Source organism: Ciconia boyciana, chromosome 3 (assembly GCF_034638445.1).
Source record: "Ciconia boyciana chromosome 3, ASM3463844v1, whole genome shotgun sequence".
NCBI classification, from domain to species: domain Eukaryota; kingdom Metazoa; phylum Chordata; class Aves; order Ciconiiformes; family Ciconiidae; genus Ciconia; species Ciconia boyciana.
The window spans coordinates 36,351,569-36,368,097 of record NC_132936.1 but is presented as its reverse complement, the minus strand read 5'-3'; the positions used below and the strand labels follow the sequence as shown (position 1 = coordinate 36,368,097).

The 16,529-nt window shown below is 38.8% G+C and overlaps 1 protein-coding gene across 6 annotated transcripts in view; it reads right to left on the bottom strand.

The window, feature by feature from the left end:
• The window catches only part of MYO6 (myosin VI), a 116,681-nt gene that overhangs the window by 71,699 nt on the left and 28,453 nt on the right, over positions 1–16,529 (bottom strand). For 5 of the 6 annotated variants that reach the window (XM_072855326.1, XM_072855323.1, XM_072855324.1 and 2 more), the window contains 3 exons: positions 12,572–12,710; positions 6,343–6,412; positions 1,283–1,356 (listed from right to left, as the gene is read on the bottom strand). In XM_072855326.1, coding sequence (XP_072711427.1) covers positions 1,283–1,356; positions 6,343–6,412; positions 12,572–12,688 — 261 coding nt within the window. In that variant the 5' untranslated portion in view covers positions 12,689–12,710. Of the gene's footprint in view, positions 1–1,282; positions 1,357–6,342; positions 6,413–12,571; positions 12,711–15,568; positions 15,677–16,529 lie in introns of those variants that run through there. The other variant, XM_072855328.1, reaches the window with a different exon arrangement.

The following is a 16,529-nucleotide window of genomic DNA, read 5'->3' as shown; positions in this document are numbered from 1 at the left end:
CAATTAAAATATGGACACTATCATGATATGTTGATAGAAGGCTGGATCACACATAATATATGAATTTTCTTAGATGTTTCTAATTTTCAGCACTTATTCCACTGAAGAAAAACATATGCACAGAGTTCTTTGAGAGCTGCAAGTACTAACATTAGTTTTCCTTTTAGTAACAAGACAAATACTGCCAACCAACATTAAACAAAAAGCAAAAAAAATTTGTTGGTTCAAACTGTATCTTAAAGTTACAAGGGAAAAGTCGTTAAAATATAAATTGAACCTTAGTTGGTTTGTTTGTTTGTTTTTCCTCCAGAAAATACACCTGCTCAGGACAACATATTAGTAGTATTTGTTTACAATGAAGAAAGGCTTTATGAACCTAAATACTACCCTACCTCATAACCAGTTCAGTTTTAGAATTTTACTTCCTTGAGGGTTTTTTTGGTTGGTTTTTTAATTATTATTTTTTCAGAACAGCATTCAAATGGCCATTTTTATTTTGTTATTTTAAAGCTGGTGCTTGATCTTGAGCCATAAAGAATTTATAGCTATGTAGAGTTAACTGCAACAAAGGAAAACAACTATACTTTCTTTTTATATTTATATAAAAGGGTTTAACTAATTCTATTCATTTTAGAACAGTATGCTAACACAAAAGTTGATTATTTTAACACAGACACTTAGAAAATATGTAGAACTGTTTTGTATTATCACTAGCCAGCTTTCTATTAGAAAAAAAATAAAAAGAAAGAAAACTCTTATCTTTCTTCTGTTTCACAGCTGTCAGTCTCCAGGCAGATGGCAAGGACAAAATGTAATTTAGTCAGAATTCATTAAGTACAATTAGGCAATTTGATAGCAATATAAAAGATTAAGATGGACATCTGAGCTAGGAGGTGTCAAAGACGGCACCTGTTTGCTTCGTTCAAAAATAATGAAGAAAGAAAACCATCTTTGTTAACAGCTACTCTACTGGTGAAGTAAGTTACCTGCAGGAACAGACCGTTGTGATACAACACTGTGCTATGGTTGCACACGAACTATCACATAGGGAAAAGTCTATTGGTCTGCCTGGTAAAAATCTGCTAACATTAATGTGATTCAGATCTCAAACCAGGTATAATGTAAAAAAAAAAAAAAAAGGCTAAAACCTCCTAACCTTCCAACGTTACCATTTCTGTTTAGTTTCTGTTATAGGAAAAAATAGAATTGGAAACACTCATTTTGTTGATTTTTTGAAAGGACATCTATCATTAGACCGGTTGTCATGACACGTAATACTTACGTAAATTCTGTCCTTACTGTACCGAACTTTGATATTGTGAAGGAGAGTGGCCTCATTTAAATACATAAGGGAACCTGCAAGTAAAAGACAACCATATAGCATTAAGAGCTCAGGACTACCTTTGTTTACAGACAGAAAACTAAATCTTAGGATTACGGAGAATTTTACTTCCCCTCTCTTTGGTTACCGTTTAATCCTATCATTTCTTTATACTGTCTTGAGGCAGAACTGCTGACTCAATATATGCTTTAAAAACCATAGACGTGCTCTTCACTGTACAACTGTAACTGAGTTACAGAAAGTTGCTGAACACAGAGTCAGACTCCAGGAGTCCCTGCACAGGCCCTGCTCAGCATAAGCTCCCTTTTACCAGCCCTTCAGACGAACATGGTGTGTCTCCTTCCACACTGGCCCGTAAGTGCACAAACTGGTGCCTACCAAAATCCCTAACACTGACTGTTTCCTTCCTTCCAGCTCCCCTCTCCAATCTCTGCCACAGTGTCCCCAGGGTAATGCCACCTAACTGACGTTTAGAATAACTGCTGGCTCCCAGTGATTTTTAGACGTTTATATTCACCGATTCAGTTGGGAAATACTGTCTAGAGGCGGTGGCAGGCATCATGGCCACACCAGGCACCAACATAACCTTTCATGTTTCAATTCTTAATTTTGTTGCTACTAGGCCTCCTCAAAGAAGCTGTTCCGAGGAAAAAAAAAAAAAAAGTTAACACAACAAAACTTAGCTTTATTTTTCTCCTTAGCTCATTAATATAAAATAACCGAACCAACTCTACTGAAATGTTACAAGGCAGCAGCTCAAGGCAGCGAGCAGGCACCCACAGAAAGCTTCAGACCGTACAGGTTCACATTCTGGCAAAGCTGGTCCTTGTTTTCAGCTATAAAGCACTGGAAAGTGTTAGCAGCCTTAATTACAGAGGTCATTACCAGTTCCCATTGTAACAATATTAAAAACATTATCCCCAAACCAACTGAAGGCACCGCTCATTACACAGCCTCCATTTTCAAATATGCTCAATCCTCTTTTTGTCGCCGCTTAAAATTCAAGTGCACAACACTATTTCGTCTAGTTACAACTGATTGACTACCATACTGGTAAACCTTACAGCATTAGTGTCACAGAAGAAGTTGTATACATCTGATTACTGTTGATGGAGTAAGCACTGTGCCTGTAACTGCTACCCCACACCTCACACGAGGGCCGCATACGCACCTCTCATCTGTAATGACCAACACAATGTTTCTCAAGTTGGACTGATGCCCTTTCTCGAGGGCTTCAGCAGAGAAAAACGTATTCCAACTTATTTACACAAACGTGCAAGAAGGGCTGCCAGTTCTTATGACCTAAAGTCAACCTGCCCAGCCACCTCGCCCTGCAAGGACACCTGAAGCTCAGTAAGCAGCTCTTAACATCTCCTTCAATGCTCCTCCTGCTGAACCAAAGGATAATGGGAGCTTCCCAAGAGCATCTGTGTTTTCATTTTCAATCTTTTACCCTTCCTCCCGCAGTGGACTGAGAAGTGGCTGTGGCTCTGCCTCCTACCACCTACACCAGACCAGGCTGAAGCAAAGGCAGGTTCAGCAGCGGCGTGCAGCCTCCCTCTGGCTTGCGTAGCTCCACTGAATAACAGCTCTTCCTTCCCTTACATGACTAAATATAGCTTCGCTTCATATGGCTCGAGTCATTCACGCTTCTCAAAGGACACTGCAACTTCTGGATTGTTTAGAAAAAACCGTCTTCCTCCGCAAAATCCCTTGCACGTACACCCCTGAGTTGGCGGAGGCACACAAGGCACGCTTTAGCTTTACGTTAAGCGAAATCTTCATTTGGGTCACAACAGCCCTGAAATGGGGCCTGTGCATGACACCTTCATCAAGCAGCAGGCTGGCCCTGGCCACCAGAGCCTTTCCCCTGTCATCCCAGCAGACCTACGTCCCCACTAACCACGCAGTCACTGGTACGTGCAGCAAGCGAGCGCAGGTGCCCGGTGCTGCACCGCAGGACTTCTCCTCCTCCCCTCCCCAGGCACGCTCAGTCCACGGGCCTGAGAAAATGGCTCTGGGACCACAAATTGCAGGTCTGCCTCCACAGACCTCTTTCCGCCTTCACCTCTTTTTAAGGAGGTCATCCCAAGAGAGACATTAAAAGGAAATGGGCCAGAAACAGAAACTCCTGCTTGCCCTAATGAAAGTTAAAATCTCCTTCTCCCCTTGTGTATGCCTTGGGGGGGGGGGGGGGTGAAGGGTGTTAACTTTTGAAGTTTGCTAATTTTTTAAGTCATTTGGATTCTCAGTACTAAGTTGAGAAACTACTATACAGTAATTGTCTACATACACTTAGAGAAACGATCCTCTCCCTTGACTCTATCTTCGTAAGAACCTCTCAGGATTTGCAGTATGTTTTAAAGGAAATAGTCATCAGTTAAGCATCCTAATAACAACTTGATAATTATCTAAACAACAAAGGACCCCAGATTTCAGTGCGTCCCCGGTACCCTCTTCACAAAAGGACTCCAGCCCTTGTTAAAGCAGTTATACCTGCAGATTCGGTGCACAATGGGAGCTTGCTCCCCGAGGGAATGTCACTGCCTTCACTCAAGACATGCAAACTAAGGCTTATGTCAGCAACTTCATAACGCATCTTCTTTAGAATAAATCCTTTAAAAGAGGCATCTATATCCAGAGGCAAAGGAAGTCACCAGAGAGAGAAATCTAAATATTCACATGGCTCATGCCTAAATATAACCAGTGTATGTATGTGCATTTAATAGACCATATATTTACTTATACACACACAAAGTTCACAGAAGTGATGTCAGGCACTAAAAGCTCGGAAATATCAATGTCAAATTTACTCACACTGGCGCTCCTGTGCACACAATGAAGTATGGTTTTTATGGAACATAATTTTATCAAGTAATTGCAAGGCTCTGCATCTGTAGAATTTTTTTTTTTTTTTTTAAGAGTCTTATCCGATACCCTGCTCCCCTTCATTTTTTTAATATTGTTTCACCCCAGAAATAAAAATAAAAATAAAAAAAAACAAACACCAAACTTTTTCTTGGCCACAAAAAATAAAAATCCCACATATGGTGACAACCCCCCAAAACTGAGTGGGGGGGGGGGGCGAAGAAGAGTGTGAATCACAAAAAAAAAAAGAAGTAGTAAGTGCTTTGTCTCTGTACTGTTTGCAATATTTACTGAAAATTCACATTTGAGGAAGGGCGAGATTCTCAAAAAGGTGTCTCTTGCAGCTAATACATTTGGGATATGAAAGACTAAGGGTGTAAAAAAGCAGTATTTCAGCAAATTACTTCCTAGAAGGGAGTTAATCACTAAAGCATAGGTTGGAGTGGTAAGTGTATTATTAACTAGTTTTTCAGGATTTTTCAGAAGAGTATTATAAGGAGAGACTGAAAGCAGTCTTATAAAGTTTCTCTTATAAAGTTTCTTCCTAAAGATCAATGTGCTCAGCACAAATGCTCTCTGACAGAGAAGGAAAATGAACTTGGGTTTCACACATCCTGGAGATAAACCTCAACTAGTGAACAAAAAGTGAGAATACGTTAAAAAAGTCTCAAAATATTGTTTGATACAGAAAGGATTACTGGACAAAGCATTTTTAAGTCTTATATTTTACTCAGTAAGCCAAAGAAGACATTTTCTCTGATAGGAAGACTGTTTTAACTTAAATGAATAGTATTTTGCTGGAATCTCAAATTATTTCCATAATGTCATTCCAAATTTCAATTCCCTGACACTAGGACACTGAGGTGCCAGGACATCTCAGTAAAGTCACTGTGACAGATGCACAGATTAAATGCATTTCCCTAACAATCATCATGTGCAGAGAATACAGATACCAGCTTTGAAAAGTTTCAAACCATGTAATGTTTGCAAAAATATAAGCAACTGGAAACAAGGCTACCAGCTTGGTTCCACCGGTAATGACACTGTACTATCTAAGTCAGATCATAAGCCTCAGGTCTCATCATCTTGTTCCTTATGGAGCAGCTGTAACAGCTGTATTTCCTGTCATGGGATATAAATATTAACCCCTATTCCAAAACAGGAATTGTGGTTAAATCATCTAAACAACTTTCAAAGTCCTAGCCTCTATTTTAAATGAACAATAGAAGATACTTTTGCTCACCATTTACAAAGTTAGCAGTATTTTCAACAACCAGTAAACACCACAGGAAACATTTAAAAGAATTGCCTTCATCAGGTTTTCGAGACAGGAGAGTCTCTGTGATTTGCTTACAAAGAGCAACAGCAGCAAAATATTTGTTTATCAGTTCTCTAAAAGCTGATGCTAGTGCTTACTCACCTTTCTTGGTACTCTCTCCCCTCTCCCCAGATTTAAATACTATCTTTGTTTCCACACACCTAACCATACAATATTTAACAAAAGAAAAGCCCTGCAGATGAACACTGAAGCTTATTACACAAGTTCATCTCAAAACTCCTTCTCCAGCAGCACTCTTGTATCCGATTCACTATAACCTATTTCCTCTTTCAGTGGCCCTGATGGGTCCAGATTCCTGTCTCCAGTTTTGGGAAGGTGATCTTAAAATTTATTTTCAATTACCTGTACTTCCACAGGAATGCTATCTGAGAAATGGGTTACATGCAGGAAAATGCTGTACAAGACAGCTGCTGATAAAGCTGCTGATAAACTAATTCTTTTGCTGCACTATAAAAGATATAGTTAACTCCCATAATGCTGAATGCAGTTGATCCTGATGCAGTTAGGTGACAACTGATATATATCTGAAGTGAAGTAACAGTTGTATGTGGGAATAATGTAATTATGACTTCCTCTAAAGTGTTCAACTGAAAACTAAACACCACAATAAATTATGTTTAAAATGTGCTTACTTTAAGAAGTTTAAAAGACTAGTAGAGGTCATACATAAATTCAAGCAAAGAAGCAAAACAAAGACTACAAGGAAGAAACAGGAAGCTTGTAAGGAAACAATATTCTCTTCTATACAGATTTTTTTTCAAATGCATAATTTATTTTTAAATTCATAACTTACAATTATCTTCTACATCCTTTTTGCTGTCCTCTTCCGCAGGAAACACTTGATTGATAGCAGCCTGGAAAGTCTGTTAGATGAAAAATATTAACATTGTCAGAATTCCATAAAAACATAAATGTAGTTCAAAGATGTCTAATATGATGATACAAGTGAGTGCGCTGTAATTGTGCATGGTTTAAAATGAAGTTGCCAGGTTTATACTTCAGCATTGGAAATTTTACTGAATTATGAGATGCAGTAAATGCAGAGCTGCTGCATTTACATTACTACACTACATTACACAAATGCAGTCACTGTAACATATATTTTTATTGCAATAATATTTGTTGCTCATTTCCAAAACTGCATGTAATATTGTAATATCGCGTAATAAAAAAATAAGGATAAAAAAAGTACTGTAAAGGGAACAGCACTGTAAAGGACACACAACTTCCTCAGTTTTGCAAAGAAGCACAAAGAATAAAAATCAAATTATTAGTTCAGTCAAAAGACTGTGCTGTCATTATCATATGTTGTTTTAAAACATTCCTACTTAAAATATAAATGTTCAATACATAATATCCTCTGTATCCCCAAATACTGTAGCTTTGGCTGTTACTTGTTGATTTTTTTTCTTCAATAAATCAATACTAAAGTAAAACAAGACCTTCCTTCAACCCTTGTATCCCAGTTATACAAAACAGCCATTTATCAAGCGTTCATGTCCAACTGGAAAAATTAATAACGAAAGCAACTTTGTTTCTTTTTTATTCTCTAGAAATCATAATTTATATTGTTGTAAAAAGGAAGGACAAACATCCTAGCACAGACATATTACAGCATCTGCACAAAAATACCTATTGTAAGAGGTAGGCTTTTAATTATACTTTTTTGTTTACCATAGTAATAGCTTGTTTGAGTTACCTCTGAATGAACAAAAACCCTGTTGCACCAATTAAACACGATAGCTGCCATGCTGCTGCAGGCACAGTCTCCTTTTCCTCATGGAAATGCAGACAAGAAGTCTAGTCTAATATTTGAAAAGGCAACCAACTGGATCTAAAGAATGACCTTAATAAACAAACACGTTTGGTTGTTTAACATTGTACTCAGCAAGCTAGTCCCATGAGAAACATCTCACATGGAAGTTTAGGCGAAATACAGCGACTTGCTTCATCTTTGCTTCAGTACAACAGACAATATATGAGCTCTTGTAGCTTATGAACAGTCTGTATCATGAACAGCCAGAATTTCCAACTCCCTTTGAAGTGGGAAGGGTTAAAAATGTCTCAGAGCAGAACTAATTGCTGCCAGTCAGAAAACAGTAAGACTATGATATCCCTTTCCCTACAACGTTATCATAAAGTATGCAATTTGTAGTCATAATAAATTATATTTTGTCATCCTCTTATCAGGATCTAATGCAGAAAAATATGCACAAGAAGCTTTCCTAAGGGGAACGGAGCTGCTCGATGACGTTGGAATGTCTGAATGTCCATCAGACTAACTTCCTGCAAAATATCCTTTATCAGAGCTTGGTGGAGCTGTGGAGGACCTGAACGTCTTTACCTACCTCAGAAAGTTGCCAGCTGCTATTCAGAGTTTTAGCAGGGCAGAGATTCTCCCCGCTTTCCTCCCTCTCACAATATTGCAGTTAGAACATATTATCCTAATAATTTTCTCTGCAAGTTTATCAACAATAAAGGTATATCTCACTGGGTAAAGATATACCTGAACACAACAGTTTCCCATGTAATTAGTTCACTGTGCATGAAACAGTGGAAAAGTTTAAAAAGAGCACGACTGGCTTCATGAAAATCTAACTTCACTTCTTGTTCTTGTACTGATGTGTAACCCAAGTTTAACCACTAACAAAGACAGAATTTTTTTTTCACAGGAGAGAATGAACACGATATCCAGCTATTCTGTAAGACTCTTCACAAATCTCTGCTACTTTAACATTTCATGGATCTAAAGCCAGCCATACCAGATCTATCCCAGAAGAGGAAGGAAGAGCTTTTTCAATGTCCTCACCACTCAGCCTTCTGCTCCAAGATAAATTTCAATGGGGGGGGGGGGGAAGGAATTCATGCTGTATTATGCCCTCCTTCATTTTTTTCACTCAGTGTGAATTGTGAATTAATTTCTAGAATATTTCAGAAGTGATAAAACAAATAAGCAATATGAAGATGACTTATCTGAAAGCTGATGCTATTCTGCTGGACTTTTTTAGATCACAACATGAAGCCTAATGTCAACTACATCAACAAAGAATTTCACTCCTGTATTCACTCCAGTTGGACTACTGCTTTATGTAAGGTCATTACTTGTTTTGCAGGTAAGTACGTTAGCTAGATGTGCAGAGCTCAGTGTTGTCAATTACTATTAAATCTAACATATTAAATAGAAAATGGGCAAGATATCCCAGGTCTATCGATAAAAAAATATCCAAATAAATTCTTTACTATGTTGTCCCGTTATGTTTTTTTTAAAACTTTTATTGCAAGGAGAATTTCAGGCATTTGGTGGAAGACTTTTGCATTAAGACATAGCTTAGGACAAACTTGTTCTAAGAAAACGGAGAGGATATGAATCTTAGGAGACAGTAAAGTGGTCCCAGAAGGCAAAATAGAGGGTTTAGGGTTTTTTGTAGATTTTTTTTTTCCTCTTTGTAATGAATCAGCCCTTGAAATCCAATGGCAATCTTAACTATTCTCCCAGAAACTAGACGAGTGAAAAAAGATATCTTTCCATTTGAGTAGGATCTTCTTTCTACCATGTAATCCAATACGTGTAACCATGCCTTCCTTTATACCTTCCAGATACAGAGAGGAGACGTCCCTACTCTCAGCTGTATTTCACAAACCAACCTAAAGCAGTACAAATGGTGCGTAAGACAGTCAAGAACATGTCTCATTCACGCAAGCAAGCTGTGCTCACTGCTAAAAAAAAACCCCTTAGCTTGAAACACTGAACTTTGGACGTTCTGATCCTTACTTTCAAAGTACATTTATTCATTTATACTTAGCCCGGGAAAATACCTTTCTGGTTATTCACAGCATACCAGAGCAGGTGCCCCATAAAGCCCTCCATGACCCTTCAGAACCGGCGCAGAGCCGTAAGGTGCCTCTCGGTCGATGGCAGGAGGGGTGTCAGCAAGTGCCTGCAGCACCACACGCCCTCCCAACAGCTGCCAGAAACTCACTCCTGAAACACTCTAGGGAACACCGGCCCCTCTCTCCTCAGTGCCACGAGGATCCCGGGATGGCGTTTCAGGGTGCAAGTCCCTCCAAGGCATCTCTTCCTAATTGCTTTACTTAGATTGGCTACCTCCAGGAAAAGAGTAAGTTCCTCATCTGGCAATTTTGCTGTCATCTGCCTTCTCCTTGTTACACTATCAAGCAACACAACAAAGTAAGATAAATGCAACAGGATCTGAGGTTAGGATTCTCAATAAGTTCAGAGAAGTGCACTCCAAGTAGAAGTGTAAATGCAAGACTAGTCAACAACTGGCTGTCCTTCTACCTGCCTCCTTCCTTGTACACCAGCGTGCGACCGCTGGTGGGACAGGGGCCAGGGCTCCCAGCCCCGGCCCCCACTCTGGTTCGGAGCCCATCCTCAGGGCAGCACTCCAGCCCTAGGTGGGACCCCGTTCATTAGCAAACCCCTCTCCAGTTTCCCTGTTTTCTTTCCAGTCGTGGTATTTATCAGCCTTGCAAGCCGATGATCTAGTTTTCGGGGAGTAGCTCCCATCGTGTAACACATGCATCCTCTGTTCTGATAACACACTCCTGCAGCTTGGATTACTCTTTCTCGAACAACGCAAGTGAGGTGACTCAGATCCCCACCTCTCTTTAAACACTCAACCTCCACACAGAAATGTAAATGCCGTTGTTAACTCTGTACGGGCTGCAGTACCCAAAACTGCTACGACTGGTTTATAAGTAAATCGGTGTGTTGGCCAACTACCTTCACCCAGTCTGGACTGGGTAACTTGGTTTCATAATACAAAGCAATCTATGGCTACGCTGGCTTCAGGTCCTCGTCCTCCTGCCACTGCTTGCTGCCATCCTGGAAACTTTCCACTTCTTCATTTTTAAGGTGGATCCGTTCTCTGACCTCATTTGCTGTGTCACGCACAACTCAGCAAGCAGAGCTCAGAGGGTGCCACTCTGCAATGCCAGAGCTAGCTACGGGTGGGGAAGGGAGGGAAGATTTTTAGGCATCATGAAACTGCTGCCTTGCAGCATTTATTGCAGTTATTAACAACATATTTTAATTAACTATTAAGTGGTACAAAAGGCAATAATCAAACATATGCATACACATTTCGTTTTCAGCCTGTGATCTCTGGTAAACTATCAGCGCCTACAGAGAATACATATGACATGTTAATGACCCAGATTAAAAAATAATAATAAGTTACACTGCCCGGATATGTTTACAAGATCAGGTTACTCCTCTCCTCCCTGTAATTATCATGGGCAACTCTGGAGCTGCTGGATCACTCCTTCTTACTGAAGAGCACTTTTGAACTATCACTTTAAGTAAACAAAGTTGATAATAATGGGTATTGATGCTGACTACTTCAAATTAATGGTCTAAGTACACAAGAACAGTCTTCTTAAAAAGACAAAAAGCAATGAGAAACTTTTCACTATAAAAAGAAATCAATGACACCTTGGAAAGACTGAGAAGGTAATCAAGAAAATGTTTTACTCCACCTCTATTCATATAAGGAAGTTTGATAATTAGAAATATAGGACCATAATCTCCATGGTATTTAAACTGTGAAGTTTGTTCCCTTAGATGAATGAACATTAGGCCCTTAATTGATCTGCTTAATTCAAGAAAACAGTTGACAGCAGAATAACAAACTTTCTAGACAAAAGAGATTGTTCGTTGTGAATCATGAAGCAAAATATTTGTATTTTAGGATCATTTTTTGGTTTCACAAAAAAAAAAAGCTCCTTGAAAGGAGGATATGTTAGAAATAAATAGTGACTCAGGAATCTCCTTATTGCCTGTTTCTGTTTCAATATACAGACTTTTGCTCTTTATCACATCAGAACCATTTGGGGATATAAACAGAAATAGTGGTGGGGGTCAAAATCTTTTAAGTCAGTTAAGGACTACTTAGTCATAGTTTTGGAATATTTAATATTCTTGTCTGAATAATTTTTTCTTCCCCAAACTGAAGAATGCATACTACTACTACTAAACCTACAGACTTTCTCTCTCACACACAAAAATCAGACATTACACTTGCTTTATATTTCTAAGGAAAGCAAAATCAACTTCCTCTCCAAGATGTAGGGAAAAAAAGCCTATAAACATTCTTCCCAAAAGGAAGGACTGCTGCATAACCTTCTGACCTGTGACAAGGCATTCTCTATTATTGTTGATGTGAAAAAAGTTACAAAAAAAATTTTGTCTTTTCCATACCTGAAGATACAGAAAGGACAAAGTTGTTAGAAAGGGCACATACCACATATTCACAAAGACAAAAATCACAACTTTTAAAATAGTGTCTGATCTTATTCTAGCTACTAAAAACCAGGATGCTGACCATCTGAATTAGGATAATTGATAGATACAAGGAACTTCCTATAAAAACTGACATTTAATTACAACATACTGAATCTGAAAGATGTCATGATAAATGAAGCAGTTGGAACACACTAATTAGGATTAATTACGACTTCATTTTAAAAAGTTACATTTATTTTGCCTTTAATTTGATGTAGCAATTCCATAGGACCTTTGTTTGACATCGTGTTACTTTTCAAGGTATTTGAGATAAGAGGATTCATCTCTCAATCTTCATCAGTCTAACAGTAAGGAGTCTAATCTAGGCCAGAGTCTAGGACACCCCAGCAGGACACTCTGCCTATGCATTTAAGGGAAAAAGAGACAAGCTAATCTCAACAGTAGACTCTTAACCAGTCTCTAATTTAGAAAAATAAAGTATACAGTACTGAATCAAATGGCTATGGAGAATCAATCCTTCTGTCTTTCATGCGCACGTACGCATATGCAGATAACTGACAGAAAGCAAGCACTTCTTATCAGTGGGATATTTAATTTGCAATGCAAGCTAAAGCTAAACAAAGATCCTTAGCCAGAGAAAAGTGACTTCCCAGTCCTTCAGGTGGTGTGTAATGGTAGATATTGGTAAAGATTTGGCCTACAGGTAAAATAGGTTTTGTGAGGTTTTTCTCCATTCCTTTGCTTGTGAGACTCTTACCTTGCCTTTCTGATTCAAAGGTTCAATAGTTAAGTTGTCAGTGCCAATGTCCACAATCATCCCCATCTGAAACCCATCTGTTGGGTGTGGAGCCCAAACGGGCTTCCCGTCCTCCATTGTGGGATCTATCCAGTATATCCTGTAAGAAAAATAAAATAAAAATTAAACAAAAAAAATTGTATATATGTTTAGTAAGCTATCAGGATTCACTATACAGACTTAGTTTATTATGTTTATTCCTGTTATTCCGTGTGGAAGTAGCCAGCCTGTCAGGACAAGATTCTTCCAGCCTATTTCCAACCTGTGACACTTGGCTTACAGAGGACCCCCCCTCAGACCTGGGTATGGAGAAGATTCAAAAACAGATCAGTTTTTGGGGGGGTCCACAGACTAATCCCTGCAGCTCCTTCCCCAATTTCCCTAACTAGCGAACCAAAAAGGGAGTCTATCTCACAATCAAAATAGAAGTACGAGACATTCAAAGCTAAGACTATACTAGAAGTACGTATATACATACATGTATGCATGTATACATGTATACACACATATACATATATGCATACAGTGGGTCATATGACTAATGGATACTTGTCTGTACCTGATTTGGTGCAAATACTTTAATTTCTGTTAACGGGCACACGTCGAGGCATGTGAGCAGAAACGCAGTCTCTTGTCATTTCAGACGAATGAACATGCCCACTCTTTTCACATGGCTGGGCATATGGCTTTTAAATAACCCACTAATATATTTGGTCACGATTGATTTATCATATTACAAGCTTTTGAGAGACTGACCTCTGATACTATGACATTACAACTCTGCCTCTTAAGGAACACCGACCTTACTTTCTATAAAAATATGATGTGTAAATCATTTTAGAGGAATCTACAGTCTACAAGTTAGGTAGATGCAAAGGCCAAGACATTCAAACCTTAGGCTCCTCAAGTTATGCAGCTAAATAAGCTCCCAACTAAAAGGAGTATTTGATTGCATGCAATGCTCATTGAACTAACCAGGAAAGTTGCCAGGATTGGCACACTCTGAATGGCTAACGGTGCCATTTCAAATATGCTGAATTAGTCCTTTAAAAAAAAAAAAAAAAAAAAAATCTACTTTATAGTCCTGACCCTAATAATAGGGAGTCCACACAGCTTGAAAGACTCGCTCCTCCTGGCCATTTCTTACTCCCCTCCAAAACTCATTCACATACTAAACTGACATGTTTTAGTGATTCCAAAATTTGTAAAAAGTATGTCATATCACCTAGGTGTAACTTGCCTCTCTCAGCATGAACAAAATGAGCCTGCCAAGCAGCAAAGAAAACACTGGCAGCAAACTCCAAGAGTCTCTAAGCTAGGAAACATGTCCCACATTTTTCTTTTCCCACATCTGAAGGAAAAAGGAGCTTCAAAATTTCTCACAACCAGGGAAGGCTGCAGCCCCTTTGCCATAAGCAGCAGCAAGGAAAGACAGTCATCGGCCCACCAGAAAGTTGTACAACCACGAGCAGAAAAGGACACTCTTGTCCCACAGAGGATCTGTCAGGACACGCTGCACATGATCTGCTTTTTGCTGCCTCCAAGGACTTTAGAAAGGTTTGAAGAGAAGGAAAAGGCTTGCTGTGACCGCTTTGAGAACGCTGTTGGTCTTAACATCTTGTCAAGGGATAAGACAATTTGCTGTTAACTTTAATGTGAAATGATAGAAGATAAAAAGTAATTCTAAAGCAAAGATTCAGAATGCAAAGTCGAGTATTTTTTAAATGAAGTAATGTTCTGAAGAGACAGAAAAAACTAGCTATAGAGTTCTTAATTTAGTGTTGATATCTGGTTTTGTGTTTAAATTTACTCGATCAGATTTTTTTCTCCCTGAATGCAGTTCAGGACGTAAGAAGCTCATGAAGATTTTAACAAATGTTTCTAGTGTATTCTACTCACGCAATTCATGCTATTTAAAATGTAATATTTAATACAGGAAAATGTGCAGTTTACTTTTCCCCCATGAACAGAGCATATTAACTTCTTTCAACTACTCATAGAAAGTTTATGTCCTAAAACCTTGAGTGTCACATTCACTTCTATTTACTTCAAACCTTTTGCCACATCCCATGAACTCTACAAAACACCATCATCTTCACCATGTGTTGCCAGCATTGTACGATAAATCCTGTAAAGCAACATCTGTATTCACTCACAATTGGCTGTTAGCCATTTTTTCTTTACTTCAGGATACTGTAAATCAGATCTAGTACACACCACAGTTTTACAATTTTTTGTTTGGTTTTTTTTTTTAGCCAGATCTGACCTCTGAGTACAACTGCCATCGTGGGCATAGTTGCTAAACAGCTGAGTTTATTTCTGGATATAACCAGGCCTTAATTTCTTCACAAGCCTACCATTTGCTTTTAAAATGCTAGCTCAAATTAGTACTTAGGTGATATGTCACACAACCACTATAAACAAGGCTCTCTTTTACATCCCGAGTAGCATGGCCAGGGCTCTGGACGTAACCATGTCACACAAGAAACAAACCCTGAAATTACTGCCAAAATTTCTGCCAAAAGTTAGAATCCAACCTCCCCAATTAGCATCCAGAGGCTTCTGCTTTGCTCGCTGACATGGGCTTTCACATTCTTACATATTCTTAAGCCTACTTCATGCTTTATTAATAAATTATGATAGGGGAGTGTCACGAGCTAAAAAAAATCCTCCTGAAGGATGGAGCAGTGATTGAATTCAGCCACCACCAGGAAATGTACGTTTAAGAAAAATATCTGAGGCTTTGCAAGCGCCTAAGAAGCCATTGGGTGAAAGCACCTAAATACCAGTGTAGTAGTTATTCACAGCACAATTACTTTTAATAAATACAGTCTTCTGCCTGGGAAGCGACACAAAACCAGTTGTAACATTTTGGTTTTGGCACCACTCCATCTCTGTCAGCTGGGACTCTGACAGGCAGCACATTAAAATTGGATACCGAAACCTATCAGATCATACCTGCTTTATTACCTATCCCTCCAGCTGATGTACATGCCATTGCTCTTCAGACAGATGCATGAAGTCTGTTCCTGAACCAGCTCTTGAATAGCCGGTTTCCAGCCCAGCATTTTAAGGTGAAAAGAAACAAAAAAGCTCGAAGTTCAACTACCTGACCCAAGTCCTTTAGAAAAAGAAAACAGCACTTTTTTAAAACATGAAAATATGCTTTACTGATTAAAACATACATATCACAGAGTACAAATGGGGAAAAATATAGATCTGAATGGAGAACCTTCAAATTGTATTTTCCCCATAAAAATATGGCCCCAGTCTGGTTACAGACCATTCGTTAATAGCTATCAGTGGCAACAAACTTTTTTTTTCCCATGTGCATCCATCTAACTCCAATCTACATGCAGCCAACTTCACTACACTGTTGAAAGAGCACACCGTTTCTGAAAACTGAAAACAAAAGGACTCATATCCAGGCTAAAAGCACTAAGGCAACATATTTGACAGCAACACCAACAAACACAAGGAGTCACCTGAATGATGCTTCCAAACAAATGAGGCCAATATGAGCCATCTTCCACATTTGTATTTGTATATATGTACTCAACATATATTAAAGATTAAAGTAGTTGATTATAAGTTGCTAGGTCATTTTGGTCTCCACAATTAAGACTTCTTCCACACGAAGGAGAGAATTCACAAAGGTTACGCTTGTAACCGGGAAGCCAGCCACCCAGTCAGTAGAAAAAGAGACCAGGAACCCCGTACTGGAGTTTGTCTCTCCGTTGAGCAGGGGGGGCAGTAATAAAACAAGCCTTTGTCTGAAGTTCGTAAACTTAACAGCTATTCTTTCAAATGTCAGATTTTATATTTTCATAACTGGCAAACAGTAATAGACCTTGCCTTAATTATCAGTAATAGTATTCAACACATTCAGCATGGCTAAACGCTAGTAGCCAGCAGTTCA